A 14,644-nucleotide genomic window follows, 5' to 3' on the forward strand; every position below is an offset into this window, starting at 1 on the left:
CTGACACTTTCTGAAAACTGGGGCGTCCGTCCGGCCTCCCTCTCGTTCATCCTCCGATCTTTTTTCGGTTCTGAGTGGCCTGGACGGCAAGCAGCACGTCACCACCCGGGTTGTCACGCCTGTGCTGCGGCTCACGAAGCCGTTTCTTGGGGGGCGGGGCCTGTGCCTGGCTCAGGGGGACATAGCCTCCGGTCGGTCCCCTCGGGAGCTGCTCTCAGGCCCCTGCCTCGTGCTCTGCCTGTGTTTCGTATGCTGCGTGTGTGCAGGTGGACAGGGGCCCGGAAGGGCCCTCGGCCGGGCGGGCGGTGTCGGGGAGGTTCGGCCGCCTGGCCTGCCTGCGTGCAGCGGCCGACACCGTGGGGGCTGAGTGGTAAATATGAGCCAGAAGCCCACTTTTGGGATGGACCCCACGTCTCCGAGCGGAGTCTGGAGCCAGGCTTCCTGATGGCCCAGGCCCACGTCTCATGGGCTGGTGGGCTCTGCTGGAAAGCGGGGCATCTGACCACACCTGAGGACGTTCCCGAGCCTGGCCGGCACCCACAGAAGCGTCTGCTTGGGGCTCGTAGGGGTGCACGGGAGCAGTGGGGTCTCTGGGGAGACCTGGTGAGAGCCGCGGCTCCATAGGTCCCGTCACTCAGGGGCTCTGGGTGGCTGTTCGTCCATCAAGCACTCACTGCCCCCTTCTCCCGTCCCCCAGCGCCTGGCACCCGCTGTTCTTTCTGTCTCGCAATTTGATTGCTCTAGGTAGATCTCACGTAAGTGGGATCTTCCAGCATCTGTCCTTTTGAGACGGGTCACTTCTCTCCGCATGATAGCGTCAGGTTTGTCACGGGTCAAGATGTCCTTCCTTTAGGCCCAGTGGCATCCCACGGTGTGGAGGCCCCACTCTGCTGCCCCTTCCCGTTGGTGGGCCCTCCGGTTGTTTCCACCTTGTGGTGACTGTGGGTAATGCTGCTTGCCCTTCGATTCTGATTCATGAACAGGCCTGCTTTTTAAAAATACTGCTAAGGGAATTCATACGTTTTCTCAGAAACATCAAACCTAATACATGTCTGTGATGGGGAAGGTGTAGAAAACCATAAAGAAGGAAATAAAATAACCGGCGATCACTGCCTGCAGATAGGCATGTGTACATGTAAACACACATTTTAAAATAAAACTGGCATCAAATAGACAATTTCATGTTTTCCTTTTCACCTGTAACATGATTTTCCAGTCGTTACACAATCTTTGGTAAAGTTATTTTCGTCCTCATTTTATGTGGATGAACAGCTCACTTAACTTCCCTTGTTTTTGAACATTTGTTGTTTCTTATTTTTCTCTATCATAATGTTCCAGTGAATGCTTTGCTTATTTTCCTGGATAGGTTCAAAGAGTGGACTTACTGGGGCAGAAGGTGGATATGGATGTTTTGAACGGTGTTGATACCTGGGAAGGCAAAGACAAAAGGGTCTTCGATCTGACGTGTAGCTTCTGGCTGGACAGCGGAGTGTTCTGCTCACTGCAGTGTCTCCACCATTGAGTCTTATGTCACTTGTTTTTTTTTTAACTTTGGAATTGGCTTTTCAAATCTAAGACTTTGTACCTAAATATTTAAACAATCATAAAAACTCAGGAAGAGACAGAGGACCAGAACCAGAACGAGTCCGGTGATGGGGGCGTGAGGTCCCCATGGGGTTGTGTGTTCTCGGGACGAGGCTGGCTTTGCCCACTTCCTCCTGCGCTGGCCTCTGCTCTGGAGCCCGTGGAGAAGGCCTCTTGCAGCGAGAGTTTTCACGTGCCTGCTCTGTGCTGGGCACCGAGCTGGGTGCCAGGAGCCGTGGTCCCCTTCTGTCCTAATGGAGCTCACGGTCCGGGATGCTTCTCGATCAGGACGGGGACTTTTGTGGCACAGACTATGTTTGTGCCTTAACATGCTCAGAGGATCCTGCATATTTCCAGGTGCTTCAGCGTAAGCGTAATAAAGCGAGAAATGGCATCATCGGCCGTGTCCTTGCCAGAAAGGACGCGATAAAAGGGAGCCAAGGCCAAGGGAATGGTGTCACTCCGCGTTCTGCAGCCTGTGTTCTTTGGGTTGCCGATTATAAAATTCGTTCCTGGAGGAGGTTTGGGGTACAGTTTGGACCTCAAATGAAAGTTGTGTTTATTTAGTCAGTTTAGCATCTGGGCTTGGACTGAAGTGGCTTCTGACTTAGTGTCCTGTCTGCGTCGTGTGCCCGTGCTTCCTTCTCTGCTGCGGGTCCCCTCACTGTGGCCTGGACCCTCCGATGCTCCTGTGCTTGCGTTTCCACGGACGACCCACCTGAGCCCTCTCGTTTCAGGTGACGCCCTCCGAAAGCCCCGCCTTCAGAAGCCAGTCACGTGGTACTTGGACGATTTGTTCTTCACGCTGTATCCTTCCCTTGAGAAATTTGAGGAAGAGCTTCTGGAACTCCTTATTAGTGATCACTTCCGGGAGGTACTGTCTCACGTCCTGGAACTTAATCCGAACAGTGGGGATGCCCACGGCAGAGCAGAGCCTCTGGCGCCCCTGAGGTGGGCAGTCCAGCCCTGGTGACACGGCCCTGTCTTTTCCCTCCCAGAAGGCTAAAGAGGGATGCTCTAGCCTGTCGTCTTAACTTTGATGGTGACAAAGGTGCTGTTATCTTGAGACATTAATTAACATTAATTTTGATACAGCTTACAAGTCCTCATTTAAAAGCAAATTAAGTCACCGAACAAGTACAGGGAAATCCATGAAATAATCTGCATTTACGAAGGACACTTTGAGGCTTTTCAGCTCATCCTGAGGAGACTGCTAGGAATCTCAATCATTCTACCCCGTCGAGGCAGTTTTCTGTGAAAGGACGTGACGGCGCCTCGTCCCCACTGGGGGCCTTCCAATACGTGGCTGACTCTCCTGTCTGTTCTCTGTCCGGATCCGTGCAGGGTCCTCTGAGGCTTCGGGTCTCAGTGCAGTCCTGCTCGCCCTGACTGTGGCACCCGGGCAGCGCCCTCCCCCCTCCTGCCAGGGCCCCTCCCCGGCACGTCAGGCTGCTGAGTCTCCAGGGACTCGGCCCTCTCCCAGAGCACCTGGCCTCCCCACCCGGTTACAGGTGCATCGTCGGTCTCTCCGGGAGTATTTGCAGCAGGAGGATGTCTAACATGCATAAAACAGTGCAGGGCGCATAGTAGGTCTTTAACAGTCGTTTGCTGTGAGATTGATTCAGTCAGTTGGTACCCATCCTAGTATGTGCAGTCAGCAAATTATTAATTACACACATACACACACACACACACACACACACGCACACGCACACGAATGAGATGGAATGTTTTTGATCTCTACCCATTCTCGAAAATGCAGTTCCGCATCACGTGGTCTCACAGGGAACAGAAACACAAAGGGGCTTGAAATGACAACATACATTTTCCCGGGGTGGTTCCTGCTGTTTCCGTATTGCTCAGGGTGGATTAAATGAGGGCAGCGATGTTTTAAGAATGTCGTTGTTGAATTTTACGCATTCTCATAAAAATCACTTTATGATGTATTTTTACTGTCTTTGTATTTTCCAATCCAGCTGGCAGATAGTCACCTCCACCGTTTTATTTTCATTACTCAAAGACTAATTGGCCGAATTTAGATCCTTTCGGCTTGATTAATGGGCAATGAAGAAAACTCGAAAATTCATGGATCATTTTGCAGTGATCAAATAATTTAATAAACAATAATAGCCTGGAGGAATATCCTCGCTCATTCGTTAGAGTGCGCGTACATTTTTAAAGATGAAACACTTTAATATCCAGTGATCACTTTGGGGCAGATTCCATTTTTATTGGTTTATGACTTACTGCCTGAATATGCTCCCTCCTCCCTGTGCCTGGTCTGCCCCAGGGCTCCAGTCTGAGCCCTGCGCAGGGCAGAGGCCGAGGTCCCTGTGGGAGGAGCCCGGGCCCTGTGGGAGGAGCCCTGGCTGCTAGTTTGCTGCGTCTTGAGAATTGTCGCTCCGCCTTGGAGACCTAGGGCAAGACCTTGGCGATCAGGCATCTGAGGGGTGTGTTGCTCAGAGAAGATCGTGCTTTGTGGGAAAACCCCTGATACCTAGAAAAAGCACTAAGGCCGGCCAGTCTGACTGGCGGATTTGTCTGCCATTTGCTGGGACTCGCTTTCACTGAGCGCCCTCTAAGGTCCGTCACAGCCTGTCCTCTCTGCTCGCCCCTGACGGGGCACTGCGCCCGTGAGCTCCCTGCGTCTCTGCCTAGGACCTGATTCTGTCCCCCGTGTGCTTCTTGCAGGGCGGCAGCCCGCTGGACGGCGGCGCCCTGGAGGTCCTGGAGCGGCGCCTGAGCGTGGGCGTGCACAGCGGTCTGTGCTTCGTGCAGCGGCCGCAGGTCGTGGTGCTGGTACCCGAGGGGGAGGTGGCCTTGGCCCGCTCCGCCAGCTTCAGCAGGAAAGTCGTCCCCTCTTCGAAGGCCAGGTATTCTCCCAGGGCCCGAGCCCCGGCCTGCATGGGATTAGGAGACGTGAGTGGCACCTAATCAGGGGCCCAAGCGAAGTCCTTGCACGTGCGGCGTGCACCCCCCGCCTGGAGTCTTTCCCGGGGTCCCTGGCTGAGCTGCACCCGTTAGGAGCAGACCTCAGAGCTGTGAGGTTGGAGAAGTCCTGTTTATGTGCCGTGGCAGTTTTGGAGTTAGCATTACGGGCGCTTCCAGCTTAGGGTCTGTGGGAACCCTGGCGTGCCGCCCTCCAGATGTGCCCTACGATCAGCTTGTCACACGATGGAGAATCGTGTTGCTCCGCGCAGCCCCTTCTTCCCGGAACAGAACCAGAGACAACGTCCGAGGGGTGCCATGCGTGATGCGGGCAGGGGCCAGCCCCGGGGGTGGGGCCTCCCGGGAGACCCGGCTGTCGACCTAGCCGTGTCATTCTGTCCTCCTGGCTGACACAAGCTCTGGCTGTTTGGAAAGAGCATTGATTGTGGCAACTGAAAAATGGTTCTGGTCTGGGGAATTACCTTGGGGCCAGATTCAGAAGGGCTCAGTGGCGGGGTCCGTGGGGGCGGGGAGGGGACTCGCTGTGCCAGCGCCCCGGGTGACGGTGGTGGAGGCGGGTGCAGGGCAGTGGGAGCCACCGCCTGACACGCGCCCCTGCTTGTGTTCTTGTCCAGCTCTGGAAACCAGGCTCTGGTTTTGAGAAGCCGCCTCCGGCTCCCCGAGATGGTCCAGCACCCCGCGTTCGCCATCGTCTTTCAGCTGGAGTACGTGTTTAACAGCCCCCCGGGAGCCGACGGCAACGTAAGAGCCCCGTGTCGATTCAGGTCCCACCTGGCGACGGATAAAACTTAGTTGCTGTTAACGTTTTTTTATTAAAAGGAGAGCAGTTACAGCAGCGGTGCGGACGACGAGCCCGGAACGTGAGCCTAGATAACATCTAGTGACAGCTGTGTCATAACAGTTTTCCATCGTCATGGTAACAGCACGTTCTGCTGGCTGACGGAAATAAGTGTGTCAGTAGGCGTACATCGGGATAGCATTCATTCGTAGTTACCAAACTTAGAATTACTTTGAAAAACGAGGCCATTTGAATGCCTTTTTCACATGACGTTAAGTGTAGTAAGGCTTGAACCCGCACAAGTCCTGAGCGGTTTCTCGTAATGAGCTTCGTATGTGCCTGTGTCACACGTAAGAGGATTCATAGGATTCGTTTGGAAGAAATACAACGTATAGACATCACTGATGAAGATTCTTTGGAAAACCCAGATCGTGCTGTCCTTAAGATTTATGTTTGAAAAAGCAAATATCGATTTAACAAGTCAGTTGGAAATTGAAAGAAGGCCCACAAGACGCGGTCCGTGGGGGCTGACCCGCCAGCGTCGCTGTGCGGCTGGGGGAGGGGCAGAGGGCTGGGAGCGGCCTTGGGTGAGCCTGGGCCGAGGGCCGGGGCCGGGCAGAGAGGCCGTGGTGGTTTCCCGTCTGCGCTGGGAGCGAGCGGACCTCCCAGCGTCCACGCCGCATGCCGCTCTGGCGGAGTCGGGTCAGGCAGACAGACCCGGGGCAGGCGGTGTGACTGCGCCTGCGCCGCACGCACGGTCACAGTCGTCCTAGCGGTGCTGCTGTTTCTTTCCTTGTCACCGGAAATTTCAGCTAAACGCACCTGCTGCGTGGGGCGGGCACTCTGGGCTGGGGGCGCCTTCGCCAGGAGGGGTGGGCTTCTGGGGCTGCGACGTGAGCCTGGGGGCGGGGGAGGGCATGGGCTCGGCTGGGCTCAGCCGGGGCACCGCATAGCTCTCCGCTCCTTATTCCCACTTCGATGACGCCCCTTCCAGAATGTTAATTATATTCCTCTCGCGATTATAAAGTCTGTGCTGAAGCTGACATGTCTTAGGTGACACCTTATTATTTTTTAACACTTGACTGAAACGCTTCACTGGTGGCGGGCGGTTTCGAGGTGGTTGCTGCTTCACAGAGCTTTTGGAGTGTGGCTGTGGCATAGCTCATCAATTCTTTGTGATGTGGAGGTTTATCTTAACATAGTATTGCGTTCCATTTACTGTCACCAAGTTACTTCCTTCGGTGTAATCTGGAAAGGAAATGTTACAGCACGTGAAGTGATTTTCCACCAAGCTGCTTTGCCGCGTGGAACAGGAGAGGCGTCAAGCATCAGTGGGTGAGTGAGTCAGGCAGCCCCGTCGCAAACTGGTCGAGATGATGGGGAGCAAACAGCAATGGTGGTGCCGGCGTGGGCTCTCGTGTCTGTGTGCCAGTGGGGACGCGGCCCACGGGGCGTCCTGCAAGGCCAGGGCTCGGCCCTGGGAGGGACGGGTCACCTCCCCACGCTCACGGAGCATCACCCTTCATCGCATTTGGACTGCAAAGTTCCTCCTCCCTTTGCTTTCCTTTTCAAAAACCTTTATATGACGGAAATTCCAAGATAAACGAAAGCAGACCTGAGAGATGTGCCCCATGTGACCTCGTGGACAGTCCCGTTTTGTCTGTACTGTGTCCCTGTCCCCTGGGCTGACTGGATATTGAAGATAGATTGAGGAATTTATTTTCTTCCTCAGGCGTGAGCATTTTGGTTATTTCGAAGCAGATTCTGGTCATAATTGCATCCGTTATGATTACTGTAAACATTTTGGCATGAACATTCGTTTTTAAAAACTTTTTCGTGGCGGAACATTTCCAGTATAGAGGTAGAGAAGCGTATGAGGAGCCCGGTGGACTGTTCGCCAGCCTCAGAGGTTACTGGCTCATGGCCGGGCCCGGTTCGGCTCCTTGCCCCCCAACCCCCACATGCTTCAGAGCAAACCCTGGACGTCCGTCCACTCAGCTCACTGGGCGTGGCGCACTGTCTGTCTCCAAAAGACAGGGATGTAACACACGTCACTGCAGGACGCTGCTCACGCCTCAGGAACCAAAATAAATTCCTCAATATCTTCAACTATCCAGTCAGCCCAGGTGTACATTTCTTAAACATTTTATTTTATCAGCAGTAGACAAGGCAAAAAAATGTTCCTTTCTTTGGAAAATGATTTCTGAACGGGGTGTTCCTCCGCGAGCTGGGGCAGCGTGGCCTGTTCTCGAGGGGGCGGTGCTGCCTTCTGTCTCGGTGAACCAGGCTTGGTGGGGGCCGAAGCTTATGGACTCTTCGTCTTTACGTGGTTGATCTAGATCGCGAGCAACCTTCGGGCCAGGAGTGAGCCCGTGTGTACCCGGTCACTGGAGGCCGAGGGAAGTGTCCGGGCCCGGCGTATTTTGGTAGTCGTTGGACGTCTTGAGAGGACACACCCCTTGTTTTCGGTCCGTTGCAACGGTTTGCGTCTTTCAATTCGCCAGGGCGAGTGGCAAGAGCCGAAGGAAGTCGTTCTTCCTTTCCAAAAGTTTGAGTACGTGGGGACAGGGCGCCCACAACAGGTGGCCCATGTGGAAATGCTGTGAGCTGTGCCAGTGGGTTCCACACGGTTTCTGTTGGGTAAAGTCGCTAAGCAGAACCCAGGAGGGCGACATGGAGTGAAGGCAACTGTAAAAATAACTAGATCGGCTTGAGCTGCATTTTCATTTCAAAATGAGTGCAGGTCCCCCGGGGACGGCCAGCGGTCAGAACAGCCCTTTTTGGGGGAGTCACGTAGCGAAAGACCCGCCTCCCTGTTTACTTTGTCGTAGTATCTTGCACAGAATTTAAAGATTTTCACAAAGTCTAAGTTTTTTCTTTTGTTAGATTGCCAAATCCAGTGTCGTGAAGCTTTTGTCCTGTTTTTTTTTTTAACCAGTGTTACTGTTCCAGGCCTTACGTTTAGGTACTTGGTCCATTTGGAGTTAGCTCCTGTGTATGGTGATAGGTAAGGGCCAGCTTCACCGTCTTGCAGGCGGGTGTCGAGTCTCCCCAGCCCCATTTGTTGAAAAGTCTCTCTTTTCCCCATGGAATGGTCTTGACACTCTTGTCAAAAACCGTTTGACTGTCCATTTGAGGGTTTATTTCTGGGCTCCTTGTTCTAATCCATTGGTCTATAAATCTCCTTCTGCCAGTACCGTGCTATTCTGATGACTGTGGCTTTGTAGTAAGTCTTGAAATCAGGAAGTGTGGTATCTCCAGTTTTGTTCTTTTTTGAGATTGTTTGGCTGTTCCTGGCCCTTGAAATTCCATATGACTTCTAGGATGGGTTTCCCTATTTCTGCAGTGAACATCACTGGGATTTTGATAGGACTGCACTGAATCTGTAGGCCGCTTTGGGTAACATTGACATTTTAACAATACCAGGTGTTCCGGCTCACAAACGTGGGAGGTGTTCCCCTCTATTTGTGCCTCCTTTGATTTCTTTTAGTCGCGTGTGTGGTTTTCACTGTAGAAATCTTTACGTCCTCGGCAAAGTTATTGCCCCAACGCCTTGAGAAGCCGACGTGGCGCATACGGCTCGCTTACTGAGAGCGGGGCTTTCAGTCTTCCGCTGAGTGTGGAGTTTGCTGTGGGTTTCCGTATATGGCTTTTTTTACGTGGGGACATTTTCCTTCTAGACCTAGTACGTCGAGTGTTTTTGTCAGGGAAGGGTGTCGAGTTTTGCCGGATGCGTTTTCTGCATCGGTTGAGAAGACCGTGTGGTTCTTTTCCCTTCACCTGTTGATGTGGCGTATTACATGGATCGGTTCTCATATGTGGAACCATCCTTGCATTCCAGGAATAAGTTCCTCGAGGAGGGGTCTGGTCGTTTGTTCCGGACGTAAAGCTTACCTACGGTGGCCTGTGCGCATCAGCGCCGACTTCCGTGAGTTTGATTAACGTGTCGCCGGTGTCACCGCCACACGGTCGAGATGCAGAGCCTCGCCACTGCTCTGGGAGTTGTCGTCCCCTGGTGATCTCTGGTTTGGTTTCTCTCTTTAGAAACTTGATTAATTTTCTGTGGCTGTTTAACAAATTATCACAAAGTTGATGGCCTAAAAACGACAGAAATGTATGCTCTCACAGTTCCGATGGCCGGAAGTCTGAAATCAGTGTCACTGGGGGGGAAGCCAGGTGTCGGCAGGCTGCGCTCCCTCGGAGGCGGTGGGCGGGTCCTCCCTGCCTGCTCCAGCTTCTGCTGGCGGCCTCCTCGGCTCATGGCGGTGTCACTCCAGCCTCTAGGGGAGCGTCTTCACGTCTCTCTGCTCTGTCTCCACGTTGCCCTCTGCGTGTGTCCCTAATCTCCCTCTGCATCCTTCTCATAAAGACACCGCGACTGCACGTGGGTCCCGCCCAGCGTCCAGGACAACCCTTCCTGCCCGGGCTCCTTCATCACATCCGAAAAGGTCCCTTTTCCTCATAGAGTAATATTTACAAGTTGTGGGGACTAGGACCCAATCGGTATTTTTGGGGGCCATTCCTCGGCTTGCTGCAACCACGGATGGAGTTCACCTGAACGTCACCTGAGTGGAGTAGTGTAGAAGATGCTCTATGACTGGATTTCTTTCACTTGACGTGATGGCCGGATATTCATCCATGTGGCCCATTCATTTTTACTGCTGCATTTTCTGTCACGTGAATTGGTTTCTTTGTTTTCCTGTTGGCGGACTTTTCCAGTTAATGAATACAGCTGCTCTCAACGTTCGGGACAGGTCTTCTGTGCACATGTATTTTCATTTCTCGGGTGCGCACCGGGCAGAGTTGCCGGGTCAGGGGTACGTGTGTGCTGACTTTCTGAGAAGTGCCCATTTCCCAGAGCATTTATACCAGCGTCGTTGGAGTCCCAGCCGCCCACATCCTCCCCAGCTCTTGGGTTTGTCCGTCATTTTAATGTTAGCCATTCTAGGAGGGTGTGAATGTGCATTAATTTGTGTTTCCTTGATGACCATGCGTTGAGTACTTGTTTGTGTGTCTGTTGGCCATTTTTTTGTGAAGTGGCAGGTCCATTGTTTTGGGTTGTTTGTCTTTTTATTATTGTGCGGATGGGAGTTTCTTGTAATATATTTTGGATATAAGTCCTGTCTCAGATACTTGGGTTGTGAATATTTTTCACAGTCTGCGGCTTGCCTTTCCATTTCCTTGTTTAAAAAAAAAATGGCACCACGGCAGGACTTTATTTCTTTAAAACCTTTTTGTCTGGTGATCGTTTCAGACTTACACACAAAGCGCAGAGACCGCCGGTCTCCTCGCGGTCCAGACTCATCGTCCATACCTGCCACTCTTCCCTTATTCATACTTCTCCGTTTCCTCCCTCTTTTACTGTGTTGCGTGTGTAGATTCATTTCCAAACCTTTTGAGAATAAAGCGCAGACATCATGGCCCTTGACCCCTAAATGCTCGCTGTGGGTTTCTCAGGATTAAAGATGTTGCCTTATGTGACCGCGGCGCAGTGACCAGCCTCGGTCCTCCAGCTTCGAGTCAGCACTGTGAGCTCCCGTCGTATTCCCGTCCTGCCCGTCTGTCCAGCACGTCCTTTCCAGCATCTCTGTCCTGTCCAGCACCCAGGGCGGGGCCACACGGGCATCCGGCCCCCTGTCTCTGGCCCCTCTAGTCTGGAATGTCTCCTTAGCCTTTCTCGTCGTTTCTGCCTTTATTTTTTAATAGTATAGTCTCTCTCCTTCTAAACACGTTTTAGAGAAAACGCTTCTTACTTCGGATTTGCTGACGGTGTCTCCCGCTGGAGGGTCACGCGTACCCGGGCGGAGCGCTGTGAGTGGGGTCGTGCCTTGCGAGGGTCTCGCACCACGAGGCCGTGGTGGTGTGCGGCGCCCGTCCTGCCTCCGTCTGCTCGGTTTTGACCGTCTGGTCAGGTTTTGTGTGGTGTCTGCACTGCTGAGTACTTTTCTGCTTGAAACTAAGAAGCTGCCTGGAGGGAGACCCTTTAAGCCACGCGTTTATCTGTTCCTCGTCTGAATGTCCCTCAGCGCTGGCCTCCGTGAACGATGATGACCTCCAGCTCCAGCATTCCCTCCCTGCGGCAGCCTGCGACGTCCAGGACCCTCCCTTCTCTCCCGAGGCCGGATTGACGGATTGCTTCAACCATGCAGCCCCCATTGGTGTGGACTCACGGGTCCCTATTTTAAAATGAACACTCTGTTTATTTTGGTGCTCGGATTGTCCCAGATTTGGCCAGAGGTGCTTCAGGATGTGTGTGTGTGACATCCTCCCCTGTATTTGTTTTTCTTGAGCGTTTTCTTATTTTTTGGGGTAACAAGGTGCTCCAGGCTCCTCTCGACCTGCCCTGTCCTGGCCGTGGGATCAGCCACGCCTGCTGGAGCCATGGTTTCCCACCCTGCCTTCTGCTTTAAGATGCATTTCACAGTTGCACGAAATCTGTGAAGGTGGTAAAGAGCAACCTCTACCCCCACCCCCATGTTCCCCCGTCACCGACGTCATTAGTGTGGCGCGTTTGCCATGACTAACGGACCGATACTGATATATCGTTGCTGACCAAAGTCTGTACTTTATTTGAATTTCCTTACCTGGTGTCCTTTTCTGTTCCGGGACCCTGGCTGGGATGCCACATTCCATCAGTCGTCACATCTCCTCAGGCTCCTCTGGGCTGTGACGGTTTCTCAGACTTTGCTTGTTTCCGATGAGCCCAGTTCTTGAAGCGGAGAAGGCGTCAGAACCCAGGCCTGGGTGCCGGGCGTGTTTCTGAGCTCCTTCCAGTGGACAGAGTCACGGAAGTTCTACACGTGGAAGCACGCGTGCACGTGTGTGCACACATACAGGTACATGCACAGGACGCGCGCACTCACACGCGCCCCTGTGCGCAGACGCGGCCCGGGGCTTGAGTTCTCGCCGACCCTCCATCCGCGGCCCGCCCGGCCGGCTCCCTGCGCCTCGCCTCCCGCGTCTGGGTCGCCCCTCCCGGGCGAGAACCTCGGCTCCGGTGTCGTCAGCACAGTGCTCGTGAGCGCGGTCCTGGAACACGCGTGCTTTTAAAGTCAAGCTGTCCCCAAAGCTGGTCTGAGGACAGCACCGCTCCCTTGGTGGCCCTTCCCGTCCCATGCCTGGCGGGAACCGGCGCCATCCTGCGCCGTGCTCACGACCGGCAGATGCGTGTGCGTTTCCTTCCCCTCGGTGCACGAAGGCGCAGACCGCACTTGGGCGCGTTGCACCTCGCTCTTGCTCACGCTCGGCTCTCAGCGGTCACACCTGCCAGTCTGCGGGGCGCCCCCCTCCTCGTTCCCAGCTGTGTGCTCTCGCGCGTATGACGAGGGGCATCTGAGGGGTGAGCCCCTGGACGCGGGCTTGCCGGGTGGAAGGTCGGTGTGTGTGTCACTTGGTTAGAGTCTGGTGTCTCCGGAGGGGCTGCACAGCATTTGGCTCCCACTGGCAGGGTGCTGGGGACCACGGCCCCTCCGGCTCATTGGCCGTGTGCCTCGTCCAGCTTTCAAATCCTGCCGATCCGATGGGTAGGAAGCGACAGCACAGTGTAGTTTTAATTTGCATTTCTCTGACTGTAAGTGAAGTCGAACGTGTTTTCCCGCGTTCGGAAGCGTTTGGCCATCTTTCGAGAGAGTCTGCATTCTCATCGCGTTAAGAATTCTTTTGTATGTTGAGGGCGTTTGCTCTTTATCCGTGCTGTATGTTGCAGATATTTTCTCCCAGTTTCGTCATTTGTCATTTATCCCCCTGATTTCTGGGCCGCGAATCTTGGCTCAGGCTGTGGTAACAAAGTACCATGTCCAGGTGACTTGAACAGCAGCTGTTTGTTTCTCACAGTCCTGGAGGTCGGGCCGGCCACGATCAGGCTCTGGCAGCTTTGGTCGGCGGTGAGGACCCTCTTGCTGGCTTGCAGACCCGCCTGGGCCATGTCCTCACGTGGCCTGTCCTCGGCACGCGTGCTTGGAGAGTGCGGGAGAGCTCCAGCTCCGTCTTCCGCTCCTATGAGGTCACTAATCCCACCGGGGGCCCCACCTGGTGGCCTCAGGAACCCCGATCGCCTCCTAGGGCCCCACCTCCAGGTACCATTGCTTTGGGAGGCAGGGCTTCAATATGCGAATTTTGAGGGAACAGAAATGGTTAGTTCACAGCATCGTGTAAACTTGAAAACATTTTGTAACGTAGTCAGATTTACCAGACTTGTCTTTTGCTGCATCCGGGTTTTGAGCCGTCTCTAGAAAGAGGGATCGACGCCTCCATGTTTCCTCCTAGTCCTGGCACAGTTTCGTCTTTTACCGTTCGATCTTGTTTGTCGTGTGAGGCGTGGAGCTCATGTTATCTTTTCCCAGCGACCATCCAGTTGTCCCTCTGCCACTTACGAGAACATCCTTCTGAGGCGCAGTGATTTAAGACACTTCTCTGTTTACAGTTGTGTCCGTGCCTGGACCTTTATTGTCTCTGCAGGCTGCCCTGCCCGGCCTGTGCCCCTCGGAGTGCGGGCTCCTTGGGCGGCTCTGGGGCCTGACCCCGGGTGCCAACCCCGGGCACTGACTGTGGGCAGCCGGCGTGGCCCCGTCCCCTGCGCGCGGCCCCCCCGCCCCCCGCAGGGGTTGTTCTCCAGGTGAACCTTGGCCTAGCTCCGTGAAGAGAGCTTACTTGCATTTTTATTGGGATTACATTAAATTTATAAGTTAATTTAAAGATATTTGACATCTGGAGGATGTGGCGATGTCCTAACCAAGGACAAGGGCCATCTTTCCATTTGTTGCAACCTGTTTTTGTGTCTTTTGGGAATGGTTTTTTCTATAGGTTTGAAATGTAGATTTTAAACATTTGCACAGTTCTCATTAGGTGGATTCGTAGGTATTTAATTTTCATGCTGCTATTGTTAATGGGATTTTCTTTTCTATTATATCTTCTAAATTAATGTTGTAGGGTATTTTTGTGGATAGTCATTGAAAAAAATTTAAACAGCACTTACGTAGTAGTTCTTATGCACCACGCACTGGTTTTTAAGTTGAGTCTATTTCGAGGTAATTACAGACTCACAGGCACTTGTGAGAAGCAGAGACCTCGTGTCCCCTTTACCCGTTGTCCCCAGTAGCAGCACTGCCCTCTGGTGAGCAGGTTCTCTGATTTTAAGTCCAGCTAGTCAACTTTCTTTCACACCTGGTTCCTTTGAGTCCTCTCCACGACCTCTGCCTGTCCGCCCCTCGCCCCCCATGTGCCCTCTCCTCCCCTGCAACTTTGTCTGTCACCCTCCTGTCCTGCTGTGACCGTGGAGGTTGGGGTGGCTTTGGAGGGCTTTGGGTTTGCTGCTCCCCCTGCGGTGACTGCCAA

The 14,644-nt window shown here is 53.6% G+C and overlaps 1 protein-coding gene across 1 annotated transcript in view; it reads left to right on the forward strand.

Moving 5' to 3' along the window:
* NPHP4 (nephrocystin 4) overlaps positions 1–14,644 on the forward strand; it is a 94,204-nt gene that overhangs the window by 23,546 nt on the left and 56,014 nt on the right. The window contains exons 7-9 of the mRNA XM_039842036.1: positions 2,322–2,458; positions 4,276–4,457; positions 5,148–5,274. Of these exons, the coding sequence (XP_039697970.1) occupies positions 2,322–2,458; positions 4,276–4,457; positions 5,148–5,274 (446 nt within the window). The remainder of the gene's footprint in view (positions 1–2,321; positions 2,459–4,275; positions 4,458–5,147; positions 5,275–14,644) is intronic.

The sequence above is a fragment of the Pteropus medius genome, unplaced genomic scaffold, assembly GCF_902729225.1.
Source record: "Pteropus medius unplaced genomic scaffold, Ma_sr-lr_union100, whole genome shotgun sequence".
Classification (NCBI taxonomy): Eukaryota; Metazoa; Chordata; class Mammalia; order Chiroptera; family Pteropodidae; genus Pteropus; species Pteropus medius.